The 16,613-nt window shown below is 37.6% G+C and overlaps 1 protein-coding gene across 1 annotated transcript in view; it reads left to right on the top strand.

The window, feature by feature from the left end:
• The window catches only part of USH2A (usherin), a 905,205-nt gene that overhangs the window by 331,620 nt on the left and 556,972 nt on the right, over positions 1 to 16,613 (top strand). The window contains exon 21 of the mRNA XM_065936753.1: positions 8,060 to 8,190. Within this exon, the coding sequence (XP_065792825.1) occupies positions 8,060 to 8,190 (131 nt within the window). The remainder of the gene's footprint in view (positions 1 to 8,059; positions 8,191 to 16,613) is intronic.

The raw sequence follows: 16,613 nt of genomic DNA, 5'->3' as shown, positions 1-16,613 counted from the left end.
GTTCTGGGGCTTGGTGATGGACAGCGAAGCCTAGCATGCTGCAGTCCAAGGGTCTCAAAGAGTTAGACATGACAGAATGACTGAACTGAACTGATCATTCCTACTGAGGTGTTGTAATACACTTTCCTGCAATTATAGTTACTGTGTTTGGATTTTGGAGGGAAGAATCTTCCTCCGCTGAGATGTTTTGGTTCTCAATTTCATTTTGTTCGTACAATAGCTATATAAGCATATTATCTGATTATTTCCAGTCATTTTGAAATGTCTTGCCTTTTCCTGAATCTGCAATAACAAGGATGTGTCAATTGGGATAAAGGTTTTGGGAGGCTTGGTGGGTTGTATGGTTTAAGAGAGAGACACTCTGTTGAAAAGTGATTTCTTTTATAGCTGGTGTTCTGAGTGGTTTGTGTGTTTTCTGAATTTCTTTTGTTAACTCAGAACTCTTAGCTTCCATTTACTTCCTTCTCTGACTCCGAAAGATAGGGCCTCAGAGACAGGGCCCCTTCTCATGTTTTCCCTGTCTTCCAGAAGCAATGCCTTCCTCAGATTGCTCTTTCTTTTCCTAGACTCTTACGTGCCTCTCTCTCTGAGTAAAATCAAGTGACCAGTGGTTTAACCCAGCATGCTTAAGACTTCTCAGTTTTTGTTGTTGGTGGTGTTTGTTTGTTTTCAGTCAGGGAGGAACTGGCTTTCAGGGGATAGGTTTATCTGACTTCTGCCATGGCTGGGTCCTTCTGCCCTCTGCCCTTTTCTGCTCATTCTTTATTGCACTCTCAACTCCAGTGTGAACTCTGGTGCTGACACTTATGGTTTAGAATGTTTATTTTGCTATTTCACATACTGAAGTTTTTGGAATTCTCTGTCTCCTGGTGACTTTGTAGGCTTGGGTTTAGTGATTATATTTTTTCTCCTTCTTCATCAGAGTGACTTTTCGAGAAAATGTGTAAATATTAGGCTGCTGTCATTGTCCAGTGGAAAGTTGAATCATCTGGACTAAAATTTTAAATATAGAAAAGTCATGAATATACTAGAAGCAACATTAAAGACTGTTTTTTATTATTTTGTGAGTAGGGAAGTACTTTCTAATTAAAGCACAAATTTTAAGAAAATTTTGAGTAATTTTTTTTTCCAATAGGATAGTCAAAAACAACATAAGGTTAAAAGGCGTAGAACAAGCAGAAAGTATTTGAAACATCTTTATAGACAAAGGATCAATGTGGTAATACCTCACACTGCTCAGAATGGCTATCATCAAAAATTCTGCAGATAATAAGTGCTAGGGAGGGTGTGGAGAAAAAGGAACCCTAGTACACTGTTGATGGAAATGTAAACTGGTGCGATCACTATGGAGAAGAGTACAGAGCTTCCTTAAAAAACTAAAAATAGAGCTACTATATGATCCTGCCATCCCACTCCTGAGTATATATCCAGAAAAAAGCATAATTAGAAAAGATACATGTAACCCAATGTTCATAACACTATTTATAGTAGCCAAGGCATTGGAGCAATCTATATATCTATTCACGGATGAATGGATAAAGAAGATGTGGTATATACAATACAAGGGAATGTTACTCAGCTATAAAAATGAATGAGATAATGCCATTTACATTAACATGGATGGACCTAGAGATTCGTACTAAAGTAAGTCAGAAATAGAAAGACAAATACCATATGATGATGCTTGTATGTGGAATCTAAAAATAGGCTATCAATGAACATATTTACAAAACAGACTCACAGATGAAGAAAACAAAGACATGGTTATCAAATAGGAGTTGGGGGAGGAATAAATTAAAAGTTTTTTGTTTTTTAAAATAGAAACGATGAGCATCTAATACACAAAAATTTACTGAGAACTTAGAATGAAGCAAGCATTATTCTAGATTTCATTTTAGGGGATGGAGATATGAGGTAAATAAAGGATGAAATTATAGAAAGTGCTGGATATCATGTGTGTTATGGAGAAAGGTAAAGCAGACAGGTGGCTGTAATTGTTAATAAACGAATCATAATGGACCTCAGATAGAAGTTGAATTTGAGAAAAGGCCTGTTAAAAAATGAGATAGGAAACCTCAAAGATGCCTGGGATCAGTGGGCCCCAATCTTTTTGGCATGAGGGACCGGTTTCATGGAAGACAATTTTTCCATGTAATGGTGAGGGAGGATGATTTTGGAATGACTCAAGCACATTATTGTGCACTTTATTTCTTTTTTTTTTTTTTTTATTGTGCACTTTATTTCTATCATTACTATATCTGCTCCACCTCAGATCATGAGGCATTAGATTCTGGAGGTTGGGGACCCCTGCCTGGGAAGATATTTCCAGGCAGAGGGGAGAGCAATTACTGAGGTAACTAGAGTGGAGAGAGGATGGGGAAGTATAACTGGAAATGAGAGATATAGTGAAGGCTGGATTATTTAGGATGTTCTAGACTGTTTTGATGACTTTGTCTTTTACTTGATGTAATACAAGAAACCGTTGGTAGTCACCAAATAGAGGAAGGATGTGACCAGAATTGTCTTTTGATGAGATCACTCCAGCTATTATTTTAGAATAGATGTGTGTGTTTGTGTGTGTGTATTAGGATGGAATGGAGCAAGGATGGAAAAAGGGAGGTCAAAAAAGGTAATTAATTACAATAAACCTGAAGACAGAGAATGGTGACTCATAACATATGATGATCCACAATATTTAAAGAACTCAAATAGAGCAAGTAGGAACCAGTAAATAGACCTTTGAAAGTGGACAAGATATATTTGTACACACAACTCCCAGAAAAATATATGATTATCTTTATGGCTAGAGTATAGTATCTTTACTTTGCTTTCATATAGTAAAAACTTTATGAAATTTTTGCAATCACCAATAATATAAAAAGTGAATTAAAAGAAATAGTGAATTTCCACTATTTCATCTCAGATTTTGAAATATACATTATTGACCAGAGTATGGGGATGTAATCATTGAAACTATGAAAAGTGTTTTAAATAATTACTTGTTTTGAAAGACCATATGGCAATATCACTGAATTAAAGTTTTTTTCTCTTTGAACATCATCTTAGATGTTTACATCTGTTGGTCATTTGGATGTCACCTTTTTTGAAGAGTCATTTGCTCCAATTCTTATAATGAGTCAGTTATCTTATTTTATTGATTTGTAGGAATTATATATATATATATTTTTTGGCTATGCATCTATTGTCAGAGATATATATATTGCAAGTATCTTGCAATATATATATTGCAGGTCACCAACAGGTGACCCTGTTGGTCACCTTTTTGCTCTCTTATTTGTGTCTTTTCTTAGACAAAAGTTCTTAATAAAATTTATCACCATTTTCCTTTCTATTATAATTTTCCATGTATTATTCAAGAACTCTTTGCCTATTCCGTGGGCCTGTCATTGTATCTTGTTTTTAAGATTAAATTTTTAAAGTTGCAAATTCATTTATATAAAAGCTAAATATTTCCATCCAGGTCTTGGATTTTCAGATTTTTTTAAAATGTGAGGCTAGGGATGTATGTCTCTTTTATATCCCAATAGCCTAGAAGGTGGCTGCACAAAATATATTTTCCTAAAAATATCCCTTGGATGAATGAATACATTTATCTATTGAGATAGAAAACTGCTCCATCATTTCTCCAAATACTTGAAACAAAAATTGAATTTTACAATGTCTGCTGTTTTCTTTTAACAAAAATCTAAATTTTAGCGGGTGATAAATGTGTATTTTTCACTTCTCCGCCCATTTTAATCAGCATTGTTCTTTAACACAAACCTTTAAAATGAAAAATACTTTGGTACTACTCTGCTTTGGCCTACAAATCTTCTTATTTGTGAGTCCAGGATAAAAGCACATTCATGAGGCATAGCAGAAAATAGGAGTCAAGTTCAATCACACAGTACATAATATTCAAAGTTTCTTTTCTCACATGGTTCCACGTGTCTGATTTCATTTCTTTACCCACCGTAAATCACATGGCTGAGTCTAAAGTCAATGACTGGGGCTATATTAGCATATATTAACAATTGATTATATGATTTAAGATATTTGATTCAAAAAATAGGATTTATTGATGACAGTATTGTCAAAAATGTGTTTTAATGAAAATGTGCGTATTTTTTTTCTTCATAGAGTACTTACAAAAAAAAAAAACACCCCTCACTCATTATATATCTTTATAGTTTTAGAAAATAATATGATTTGAAAAAGTTAAAGGAAAGTTGACTATACAATAGCAAATCAAGTTACCCTTACTAAATACTCACTTCTCACAAGAAATATGCCTTGATTTGTGTATTCTCTTTTCGTTGGACTAAATTTTATATACTATTTCTGTGTTATGAAAGTGTAAAACTTAGAAATTAAATTCTGTGTCCAAAAACACACATACACACACAAATTCTTGATATTAGATAATAATTGATACCATTTCTGTAATTCTTACTCTGATCCAAAATTTCTTTCACTAAATTTCTCATCAACTGGGGACAAGTAATTGTATTTCCAGGCTGAGCAATTATTAATTTCTTCCCTCAAATCCTGACTTTGGCTCCCTGTTTACTGCCCTGTAGATGCCTCCAGCACCCTGGTAGAGAGTTCTGTTGTCTTCATGTTCTGAATTGTAGCTATTTTTATGAAATAACCTTCAGTTGTTTAATTTTAAAGCAATAGTTTCAATTATAGCATTTGATACAACATATAAATTTTTTAAGTGGTCACTTAAATGTGGAAGAGAGCCACTCTGAACCAAAACAAGAGACGCTTAAGAGAAAAAGAGTTGATAGAAATGTGATTTTCCTCTGATCAGTAGGTACACCAGATTTTGGCTGTGTCTGAGCTTTTGTTGGCAGATATCTCCTTTTATTTGACTGGGCCATGCTAGTTATTAGTTTCTCGGTCTTGTGTTCCTTTCGCTACCAGATTTTTCTAGTGAGAGTTCTATGTCCACTTCCTACTCATCCTTTCCATCAGTCCTGATCACCCAGCCTTTGGAACTCTGGTCATTCTACTCAGTTCAAAGACAGTAATGACCACCTCTGTGAGATTTTCTTCAGCTCTCATTATTCTGGACTTATGGGAGGTGACAGATAACTTTGCTTTCTTAAATTTCTCTCCTACCTATGTTTCCATTTTATGGCATTATCCTGATTATTCTAACTTTATTATTGTCCCTATTCTTTCCATCTCTTAAAACTAGGGCATTTCCTCAAACAGTTCTTTTTATGTCTTCTTCATTTGCTCCCCCAGAGACATAAATTTTTGACTGGTGATTGCCAGTTTATTTTCCTAGCTCCATTTTCTCTTCTGAGATTTAGTTTCTTATTTCCAAATGATGGATAGTTTTTTATACATCATTAATATACATTCACTCTGCCCCAGATGGAGTTTATATCCTCAACCCTGTATTTTCTTCTTTTCCTGACCTTTCTATTTCTGTTAATAATGCTATTTTTCCCTCAGTAATGGGTGAAAAGGATTGACCACATTACCCCTATCATCACCTCATAACAACTTGTCTTAATGATTCTCTTCTGAAATATATAGATTCCATTCTTTCAATCCATTTAGTTATGTGTCAGTCTTTAATTAACATTCTTATCATCTTATTTCCCCCAAAGCACAGTAATAACCTAACCAGTTCCTCTGTAGTTAAATTATCTGTATCCTCCAGACATTCCACTGTAGTTTGGTTGCCTTAACTTGACTTTGAGCATCTTCTTCCCTTCCTCCACCCAATTTTTAAAACCTCCCTTTGTCCATAGGATAAATTCCAGCTGTTTATGTCCACTTAGTAGGAGAGATGAGAATAATAAAGCTTATATGAGGGGTTCAAGTGAGTGTGAATGCAGAAAAATGATGTGATGGGACAAACATTCTATTTCTGGGAAATGAGAGAGGTTTCAGAAGTCTAACAATAAGAATGTAATATCCTAGAAGGTGGGATACAGAGACTCAGAGTGTGTGAGGCAATGAAACATCACAATGAGTAGAACAGGCATGTTTGAAAAGGGCCAAAAGCATGAAATCTAGAAGATAAAGTTGCAGAAGCTAAGAAGGCCAGGAAAAGTTTCAGTTGCCTCTTTGGAAAGTTTAAAGTCCACATCCCAAGCTTGCCTTTGTTGGTATTGAAATAATTCACTAAAGATAGATATACCACAACCTTCCTTTCCATCTTTGTCTTAAGAAGTTTGCTTTTTAAGCCAGATAGTCTATAAATGGCCTGAAATGGGGTCTTGCCTATTTCTCCAGATTCATCTCTTAGCTCCCTTCTCTACATTCAACTTTCCTGAATATTTTACATGCCTCTGGCCTTTATGACAACATCCCCCAGAATCCTTCATATTCTCTGAAAACAAGCTCAAGTATCTTATTCTTTTTGAAACGTCCTTAATCACTTTGAATCAAATGATATCTTGTAAATAGGCCTATGTCACTTATCATACCTCACTGTGAGACAGCAAAAGAGACACAGATGTAAAGAACAGACTTTTGGACTCTGTGGGAGAAGGCAAGGGTGGGATGACTTGAGAGAATAGCATTGAAACATGTATATTACCATATGTGAAATAGATTGCCAGTCCAGGCTTGATTCATGAGGCGGGGTGCTCAGGGCCAAAGAATATATTCAACATGATTTTGGTATTGACCATCTGGTGATGCCCATGTGTAGAGTCATCTTTTGTGCTGTTTTAAGATGGTGTTTGCTATGACCAGTGCATTCTCTTGGCAAAACTCTTCGACTTTACCCTACTTCATTTTGTACTCCATGACCAAACTTGCCTGTTACTCCAGATATCTCTTGACTTTCTACTTTTGCTTTCCAGTCCCCTATGATGAAAAGGACATCTTTGTTTGCTGTTAGTTCTAGAAGGTCTTGTAGGTCTTCATAAAACCATTCAACTTCAGTTTCTTCAGCCTTACTGGTTGGGGCATAGACTTGGGTACTGTGAAACTGAATGGTTTGACTTGGAAATGAGCAGAGATCATTCTATCATTTTTGAGATGGCACCCTGGTATTGCATTTTGGACTCTTTTGTTGACTATGAGGGCTACTTCATTTCTTCTCAGGAATTCTTGCCCACAGTGGTAGCTATAATGGTCATCTGAATTAAATTCACACATTCCAGCCCATTTTAGTTCACTGATTCCTAAAATGTCGATGTTCACTCTTTCCATCTCCTGCAATTTACCTTAATTCATATACCTAAGATTCCATGTTCCTATGAAATATTGATATGTCTATTAAGACACATACATTTTATATCTCCAACTAAACTTGAAACTGTTTGAGAACAACAATTGAACCTCTTAAGCTTCTTTGCCAGTTTCAATTCATTGACAAAACATCTTACTTGGAGGAAGAGCTCAGTAGTATGGGTTGAATGGATGGGACACCTCGTAGAGTGGAGGTCGGGCCAGTTGTTGGTAGTTGGAAGACATCATAGAGAACCATCACGTTTCCCCTGCTTCCTGAGCTGGGGCCATTTCTGAGAGCCAAGAGCACTGTGTGTCTTGAGCAGTGCTGGTAGGTAATCTGGAGGGTGAGTGGAGCCCCTGGAATTCTGAAGGCTTTAGAGCATTTAGTGACAGGAAAATTGACTCTGTGGACCACTTTATAGCAGATCTTTCTAGTTTTTAGCTTCTATACTGGACTAACTCTTTATAAGTAGTTTAAATAAAGCCCCTTTTGTTTCTCTCACTCATATCAAAATCCGTTTATTTTTATGACTCTGATAACATTAGTGCATTTATCCCTTTTGTATCCAGTTTTTGGTTGACAACATATCTTTTATGTTGATAAGTTTTGCACATATTTAAACTTCATTATATATTGATTAGTGGGAGTGCAGGCTGGAGTTTCCAAGTATGGGTTGGCATTCATAATGGGATACAGTTAAAACCAAGTGGCTGGACCATCCCAGGGCAATGTTGTATATAATTCCCCGATGGCACTCCTTACATCATAAATAATAATGAAAGTAAATGTACACTTACCAGAGAGAATCAACAAAACCCAGCCCTGATTTGCTGATTGCACTTTTCTCCCCAGGTATTAAAGCCAGCTTTCGAACAAGGGTGCCTGAAGGTTTGATTGTCTTTGCGGCATCACCTGGCAATCAGGAAGAGTATTTTGCAATTCAGTTGAAGAATGGACGCCCGTATTTTCTTTTTGATCCTCAGGTAAATGAATAATCATAAGAGTTGACATTTTTGAGAGTTTATTAGGTGCTTATATTTTCACAATGAATCCTCACCAAAAACTTACAGGTGAGTACTTCATTATTCCCACTCTACAACATGGAAAATGAAACTTACAAAAGTGGTGTGACTTACCCACACCTAAGATAGCAGATCTTCAAACAACATAGACTGACTGATAACCTACATGCTTTTTTAACAACCATATGCTACCTTATCATGAGGATTAAAGTTTTTAACTGCATTCCTTGAGAAAATTATGTCCCTCTGTCTCCTTTCCATTTTCTCTCTCTTCTTTTCCTCCCTTCTTTCTTGCTTCCCCACCCTATCTCTATTTTCTTTTCTTCACCAACAAATATTTGTGTCCATCAGGTACTATTGAGCTCAGTATTGACGACTACACACTTCTAAAGTTAAATATGACCATACCCCTATGAAACAATCTAGGTAGGATATAGTTAATTTTTAAAAAATACTCCTGAATGTTGTGAAAGAGAAGAACACTACTAAGTATTATGAGTGAGTAAAATAAAGGGTCTTTCTTTTGTTAGTTCTCTGCAAATGTAATATTTAACTGAGATGCAAAACAATAAATAAAAGGATGGGAGTGTGTATCTATACAAGAGGAAATGTGTTCGAGGTGGGGCAGGCCAGAGGAAATACTGACAGGAGATGAGGGAAGGAGCTGTAATAAAATTTCCAAGCAGAGCAAATAGCAAATATTCAGTGTCTCAGTTAAGATGTGAACATGGCATATTCAGTGCATTGAAATGAGATTAAGATGATTATAGAGAACAAAGAGGATGGTGGTAGGTTGAAAAATTGGGTAGAGACTAAGGAATTTAGGATCTTGGAAGCAAATGAAAGAGTTTAAATTTTTCCTAAGGGCAGTTCAGTTCAGTTCAGTCACTCAGTCATGTCCTACTCTTTGTGACCCCATGGACTGCAGCACGCAAGGCTTCTATGCCCATCACCAACTCCCAGAGCTTGCTCAAACTCATGTCCATCTAGTCAGTGATGCCATCCAACCATCTCATCCTCTGTCATTCCCTTCTCCTCCTGCCTTCAATCTTTCCTAGCATCAGGGTATTTTCAAATGAGTCAGTTCTTCGCATGAGGTGGCCAAAGTATTGGAGTTTCAGCTTCACATTCAGTCCTTCCAGTGAATATTCAGAACTGATCTCCTTTAGGATGGACTGGTTGGATCTCCTTGCTGTCCAAGGGACTCTCAAGAGTCTTCTCTAACACCACAGTTCAAAAGCATCAATTCTTTGGCCCTTAACTTGCTTTATGGTGTAACTGTCACAGCCATACATGACTACTGAAAAAGCCATAGCTTCGACTAGATGGACATTTGTTGGCAAAGTAATGTCTCTGCTTTTTAGTATGCCGTCTAGGTTGGTCACAACTTTTCTTCCAAGGAGCAATGGTCTTTTAATTTCATGGCTACAGTCACCATCTGCTGTGGTTTTGGAGCCCAGGGAAATAAAGTCACTGTTTTCCATTGTTTCCCCATCTATTTGCCATGAAGTGATGGGACCAGATACCATGAACTTCATTTTTTGCATGTTGAGTTTTTAGCCAGCTTTTTCACTCTCCTTTTTAACTTTCATCAAGAAGCTCTTTAGTTCCTCTTCGCTTTCTGCCTTAAGGGTGGTGTCATCTATGTATCTGAGGTTATTGAATTTTCTCCCTGCAAGCCTGATTCCAACTTGTGCATCATCCAGCCCAGGATTTCACATGATGTGCTCTGCATGTAAGTTAAATAAGCACAGTGACAATACACAGTCTTGACATACTCCTTACCCAGTTTTGAACCAAGGCAAATGGGAAACTATTGCATAGTCTTCACTTTAGTTAAAGGAAGGTTAGTAAGCATTTTCCATTAGGCACTGTATTGGGCCCATGAGTAACTGAGGAAAAGGACTATGTAAAACTCAGGTTTTCAGCTTAAAACTGCTGATGTATGCTTGTCAAAGAAGCATTTTCTGTTATGTGGTAAAACAGGCACAACTTTTCCCCTTGTATCTAAGGGATTGTAGGTGGAGAGCTTCCTACACGCTGGAGACCCATTCATGTTGAAGAAGAAAGGCAGGGCATCACCCCAGACCCTACAGAAGTCTTTAAGAAGCAGACTGAGCCCTTCCTGGGTTAGGAAGCTGGTAAAGCCATGAACTGGCAACTGGCAAGACCAGGGGAAAAAAGGATTATTCCTGCTATTTGGACAGTAGCCTGTTAACCACCTGGCCTGATAAGGGCTTCTGGGCATCCCCTAGGATTGAAGCTTCTTAAGGGATGTTCATAGGTGGGCAATGAGTAAGCAAATAAGAAATAGCAAACATCTAAGCAGATCCTGCATCCTGGGAGAAAGGGGTAAGAAACAGCTGCTTCTGAAGGCAAGGCAGATGGCATTTGGAAGACAGAGGCAGCACACTGAAGTTGATTGAATTACAGAACTGAAAATATTATTTTTCATTTGAATCCTTTAAGTTGATTACTTAGAAGAGGGACTGCTGAGATTTGTTACTAGGTCAAAATACATAACAAAAATATGAAAACAAAGATTAAGGAGGATACTAATGTGAAGAAGAAATTCAAAAGGAAAGCAAAGAACACATGCACCATAAAAGATGGATAAGAGAAATTAATGAAATATAAAATAGGAGAGAAAATCTGATTTAAGAAGAATGTTTGATTGTGAATTTATTGAAAGGACTCATCAAATGCCTGGAAAGATTAAGCAAAGCTTGTGCTTCTATAGGACCTCTGTATGTTATCCATTATTCTAAGTGTCCTCTCTATACATAAATGCACAGATATATGATCTCATTTAAACATCACACCAATTCTATAAGGTAGATACTTATTACTGTTATTCCCACTTTACAGGTGAAAATCTAAGTCAGAGTTAAATTAATTTTCCCAAAGTAATACAACAGATCTGTGACCAAGCTTTTCAACATAAAAGAAGAATGCTTGTTGATGTCCAGAGACTCAATTAAAATGCCATCCCTGCACTATATTAGAAGGAAATATTTCAGCAAGGCTTCTAATCAGAAGGAAAAAAATAATCTAAAATATAGTGGAGAAGCAGTGGTGAGTGGTAAACCTAGGGATATTAAGTTCAGCCAAAGTATTTAATGACAGGCTGAATAGAAATGTGTTTTACAGTCAATCTTTGACATAGAAGAGACAGGCAGCAAAGGAAAAAGAAATCTGATATTTGTTTGGTGCTAAAATTGATAAGAGTTGAAGGAGAGGTCAAAAGATGAATGACTTAGAAGTTTCTAAGGTGTCAATTTAATAGAGGTGGGGGAGTTACGGTGTAGGTCATATTAGTTTCTTGATTCCATAAAATAAATGGACAAAAATATTTGATTTTAAATGTGAAAAAAGAAATTAATTACTAATAGAATGAAAACACTCCAAGAATGATTAACAAGATGGAAAAAAAAAAAGACTGCTGGATTGTAAATATCAGCAAAAACATAAAAGAAAGGAAACAATCCATTAAAATAGAAGAATAATCAATGAAAAAAAAATCTGGTTCTGTTTTTTCTACCTAAATCCACCTAATTTCTACCTAAATCTACCTAAATTACTATCTGGGTATATTTGAGACAAAGCCAGAAAGGGAAAACTTTAATCATATAGACATTTATTCATAGAGCTTTAAAAGTACACAACGTGGGTTCACGTTGATTTTCTCTTCATTCTTGGAGTTGCCACATGAGGTATTGTTCCCTTCCCTGCTTTAGATGACATGCCTCAACTAGAGTCACACAGTGATCTAATGATAGAACTGGCACTGAATTTAGTTCATTTCATTCAATGAAACACTGTTAAAAATGTATTATCCTGGGACTTCCTCAGAGGTCCAGTGGTAAAGACTCTACCTTCCAATACAGGGGATGTAGGTTCAGGGAATGAATGCCACTGGGTGAGGACGAAAACTGTAAACAAAGCAAAACAAACAAATGAAAAACCTTCTGTCACATAAGTAGATAACCAGCCAATTTGCATAGGAAATAAAAATCTTAAAAAAAAAATGTATTGTACCCCAAGCACTGTGGTAGACAATTATGCACTGGAAACGCGGGAATGAGGAAGAAACAAAATGCCGGTCCTGCCATCCTCTCCTGGGACCCCCGTCTCCCAAGATGGATGTACAGAGTCTTGCTGAACTTGGGCATGGTAATGTGCCAGGGTGGCTTCACACTGCCTCACGCTTACAATCTGTCATGCCCTCATAAACATCATCCTGGTGTTTTGGGGTATAATTCTAGGGGACCACTCAAGTCCTGCAGCTACAGCTGTAATAGTGCAAAGGCTCCGGGTTTATTCACAGGTTTTGAGTATCTAAAAAATGTGCCTTGCTTGCTGCACCTCCCCCCCATACTCTCTAAACATACCGAGCAAAATCTTTGCAGAATTCATTAAAAAAATGGTTCCATCAGAACTGAAGCATGACTGCCATCTCTTTGACAGAGTTGCTTTTCTTTCTAAAGGATGTGATAGCTTCCCATTCTGCAGAAATGGAAGGTGAAGACATTAAACAATGCTTAACTCCACTCAGCCACATGATTGCTGTTCAGATCCTGAGGTTGGCTTCTAGAAAACGCTCTCCATCTCATCTTTTTTCATCTCCTTTCTGTGATAAGATAGACTGGTATAAACTGGTATAAACCAAAGCAGAGTTCTAGGAAGTGTTCACAGGGCAATGACCACGGTTCCCACCCCTTACCCTCCTCCCTTAGACAGTGCCTGAGAGTGCTCCTCACTAACACTGACATCCCCCACTGCTCTGTCCCTGCCCTGCATACCCAAATCCTGACCTGTATACAAATCTGCTACTTGCCCAACAAATATTAATGAAACCGTTAAAGCCAAACAGTTGGAGAACCAGGGGAATGGAGAGGGTTTAATGATCCCTTCAAAGTGCATGTTTACATGGAATAATACTATCTATCTACAAGGCAAAAATCACCTGCATTTACAGTAAAGTAATAATTAACGTATACAAAAGTTGACTGAGTAGGCCTGCCTTAGGACATAGTTGAAAAAATGTAATCAGATGAATCACACTACATGCTCATGGGTCATGATGCTCTTTATACATGAGTCTATGAGCTCAAGCTAGCCAGGATTGGTCCTTCCTCACCACCAAGGAATTTATCCAGGTTACCAGGACATATTTGCTAACTTTTTAATGAAATCTCCATTATCAGACATATAATTGTTGAAGCTGGGGGATGGAGACTATTTGATATAGCTGTATATTTTTTTCTCTTTTGCGTTAGGAATATGAATAAAGTTTTTTTCCCTCCTTTTTTTGAACTGACTAGTGAAAGACTAGAGATCTCTTCAACAAAATTAGAGACACCAAGGGAACATTTCATGAAAACATGGGCTCAATAAAGGACAGAAATGGATGGACCTAACAGAAGCAGAAGATATTAAGAAGAGGTGGCAAGAATACACAGAAGAACTGTACAAAAAAGATCTTTATGACCTAGATAACCATGATGATGTTGTGATCACTCACCTAGAGCCAGACATCCTAGAATGTGAAGTCAAGTGGGCCTTAGGAAGCATCATGGCAAACAAGCTAGTGGAGGTGAAGGAATTTTGGTTGAGCTATTTCAAATCCTAAAAGAAGATGCTGTGAAAGTGCTGCAGTCAATATGCCAGTAAATTTGGAAAACTCAGCAGTGGCTACAGGACTGGAAAAGGTCAGTTTTCATTCCAATCCCTAAGAAAGGCAATCCCAAAGAATGCTCAAACTACCGCACGATTGCATTTGTCTCACACGCTAGTAAAATAATGCTTAAAATTCTCCAAGCCAGGCTTCAACAATATGTGAATCATGAACTTCCAGATGTTCAAGCTGGGTTTAGAAAAGGCAGAGGAACCAGAGATCAGATTGCCAACATCCGCTGGATCATTAAAATAGCAAGAGAGTCCAGAAAAACATCTATTTCTGCTTTATTGATTATGCCAAAGCCTTTGACTATGTGGATCACAATAAACTGTGGAAAATTCTGAAAGAGAAGGGAATACCAGACCTTCTGACCTGCCTCTTGAGAAACTTATATGCAGGTCAGGAAGCAACAGTTAGAACTGGACAAGGAACAACAAACTGGTTCCAAATAGGAAAAGGAGTACGTCAAGGCTGTATATTGTCACCCTGCTTATTTAACTTATATGCAGAGTACATCCTGAGAAACACTGGGCTGGATGAAGCACAAGCTGGAATCAAGATTGCTGAGACAAATATCAATAACCTCAGAGATGCAGATGACACCACCCTTATGGCAGAAAGTGAAGAAGAACTAAAGAGCCTCTTGATGAAAGTGAAAGGAGAGTGAAAAAGTTGGCTTAAAGCTCAACATTCAGAAAACTATGATCATGGCATCCGATCCCATCACTTCATGGCAAATAGATGGGAAAACAGTGGAAACAGTGGCAGACTTTATTTTTTGGGCTCCAAAATCACTGCAGCCATGAGATAAAAAGATGCTTACTCCTTGGAAGAAAAGTTATAACCAACCTAGACAGCATTTTAAAAAGCAGAGACATTACTTTGCCAACAAAGGGCCAGCTAGTCAAGGCTATGGTTTTTCCAGTAGTCATGTATGGATGTGAGTTTTGGACTTTAAAGAAAGCCTAGCGCCAAAGAATTAATGCTTTTGAACTGTGGTGTTGGAGAAGACTCTTGAGAATCCGTTGGAGTGAAAGAAGATCCAACTAGTCCAACCTAAAGGAAATTAGTCCTGAATGTTCATTGGAAGGACTGATGTTGAAGCTGAAATTCCAATATTGGCCTCCTGATGTGAAGAGTTGACTCATTTGAAAAGACCCTGATGCTGGGAAACTTTGAAGGCAGGAGGAGAAGGGGATGACAGAGGATGAGATGGTCGGATGGCATCACCGACTCAATGAACATGAGTTTGAGAGTAAACTCTGGGAGTTGGTGATGGACAGGAAGGCCTGGGATGCTGCAGTCCATTGGGTCACAAAGAGTTGGACACGACTGAGCAACTGAACTGAACTTTTAAAAATTGAAGCATACAGTCTATGGGGTCACAAAGAATCAGATATGACTGAGCAACTAAGTGCATTACAGCACATAGTTGATTTATAGTGTCGTGTTTCTGTGTATAGCAAAGTGATTCAGTTATACGTGTGAAGTGAAGTGAAGCAAAAGTCACTCAGTTGTGTCTGACTCTTTATGACAGTCCATGGAATTCTCCAGGCCAGAATACTGGAGAGGGTAGCCGTTCCTTTCTCCAGCAGATCTTTCGAACCCAGGCCTCTCACATTGCAGGCAGATTCTTTGCCAGCTGAGCCACAAGGGAATCCAAGAATACTGGAGTGGGCAGCCTATCCCTTCTCCAGCAGATCATCCTGAACCAGGAATCAAACTAGAGTCTCCTGCATTGCAGGTGGATTCTTTACCAACTGATCTATCAGGGAAGTCATATAGATATATACATATATATCTATACAGATATAGATATATAGATATATAAAACATTCTTTTCCATTATGGTTTATCACAGGATATTGAATATCATCCCCTGTGCTATATTATAGGACCTTGTTGGTTACTTATCCTATAATAGTTTGCATTGGGTAATCCCAAACTCCCAGTCCTTGCCTTCTCCACTCTCTTCCCCCTTGGCAGCTGAAAGTCTGTTCTGTATATTATGAATATGGTTTCTTGAACAAAGTAAGAGCCACCGCAAATTTGAAGAAGCTGAAGTTCGTTTTATATGTCTGTCACTGACATTCAAAATATTTATATTTTAAATAATTTAGGTACCACTTTAAGCTAGGTTTCTTTTCCTTGTGTCTTAAAGGATACAAGGTTATCTAATGAACATTTTACTGTACTCCTCAGACAAGTAGTTATTTACTCAGCATGTCTTTCTTATATGTGTGTACAGTCCAGGGAGGGCAGGACAAATACATCCTTGAGGCTCAGTACAGTCCTAGGAACATGCATGCTTAATCACTCAGTCATGTCTGACTCTTTACGACTGCATGGACTGTAGCTTGTCAGCTTCCTCAGTCCATGGAATTCTCCTAGCAAGAGTACTGGAGTGGGTTGCCATTTCCTTCTCCAGGGGATATTCCCAACCCAAGCATTGAACCCTTGTCTCCTATGTCTCCTGCATTGCAGGCAGATTCTTAACATGCTGAGCCTTGGGATATAGTAGGCAATACATAAATGTCTGTTGACAGATTGGCTGACTTCCTGGCTTGATAAATATTGGTAAAATAGTATTCATAATTGAAGAAAATTGCTCATTTTCTAGGATAAAATTTCTGACTCTTTAATGATAATTTAACTTAGCTCTTATTTGTTTTAATTTGTCAGTTAGTTAGATACTTTGACTTAT

The sequence above is a fragment of the Muntiacus reevesi genome, chromosome 5, assembly GCF_963930625.1.
Source record: "Muntiacus reevesi chromosome 5, mMunRee1.1, whole genome shotgun sequence".
NCBI lineage: Eukaryota > Metazoa > Chordata > Mammalia > Artiodactyla > Cervidae > Muntiacus > Muntiacus reevesi.
This window is presented reverse-complemented; position numbering and strand designations above follow the sequence as displayed.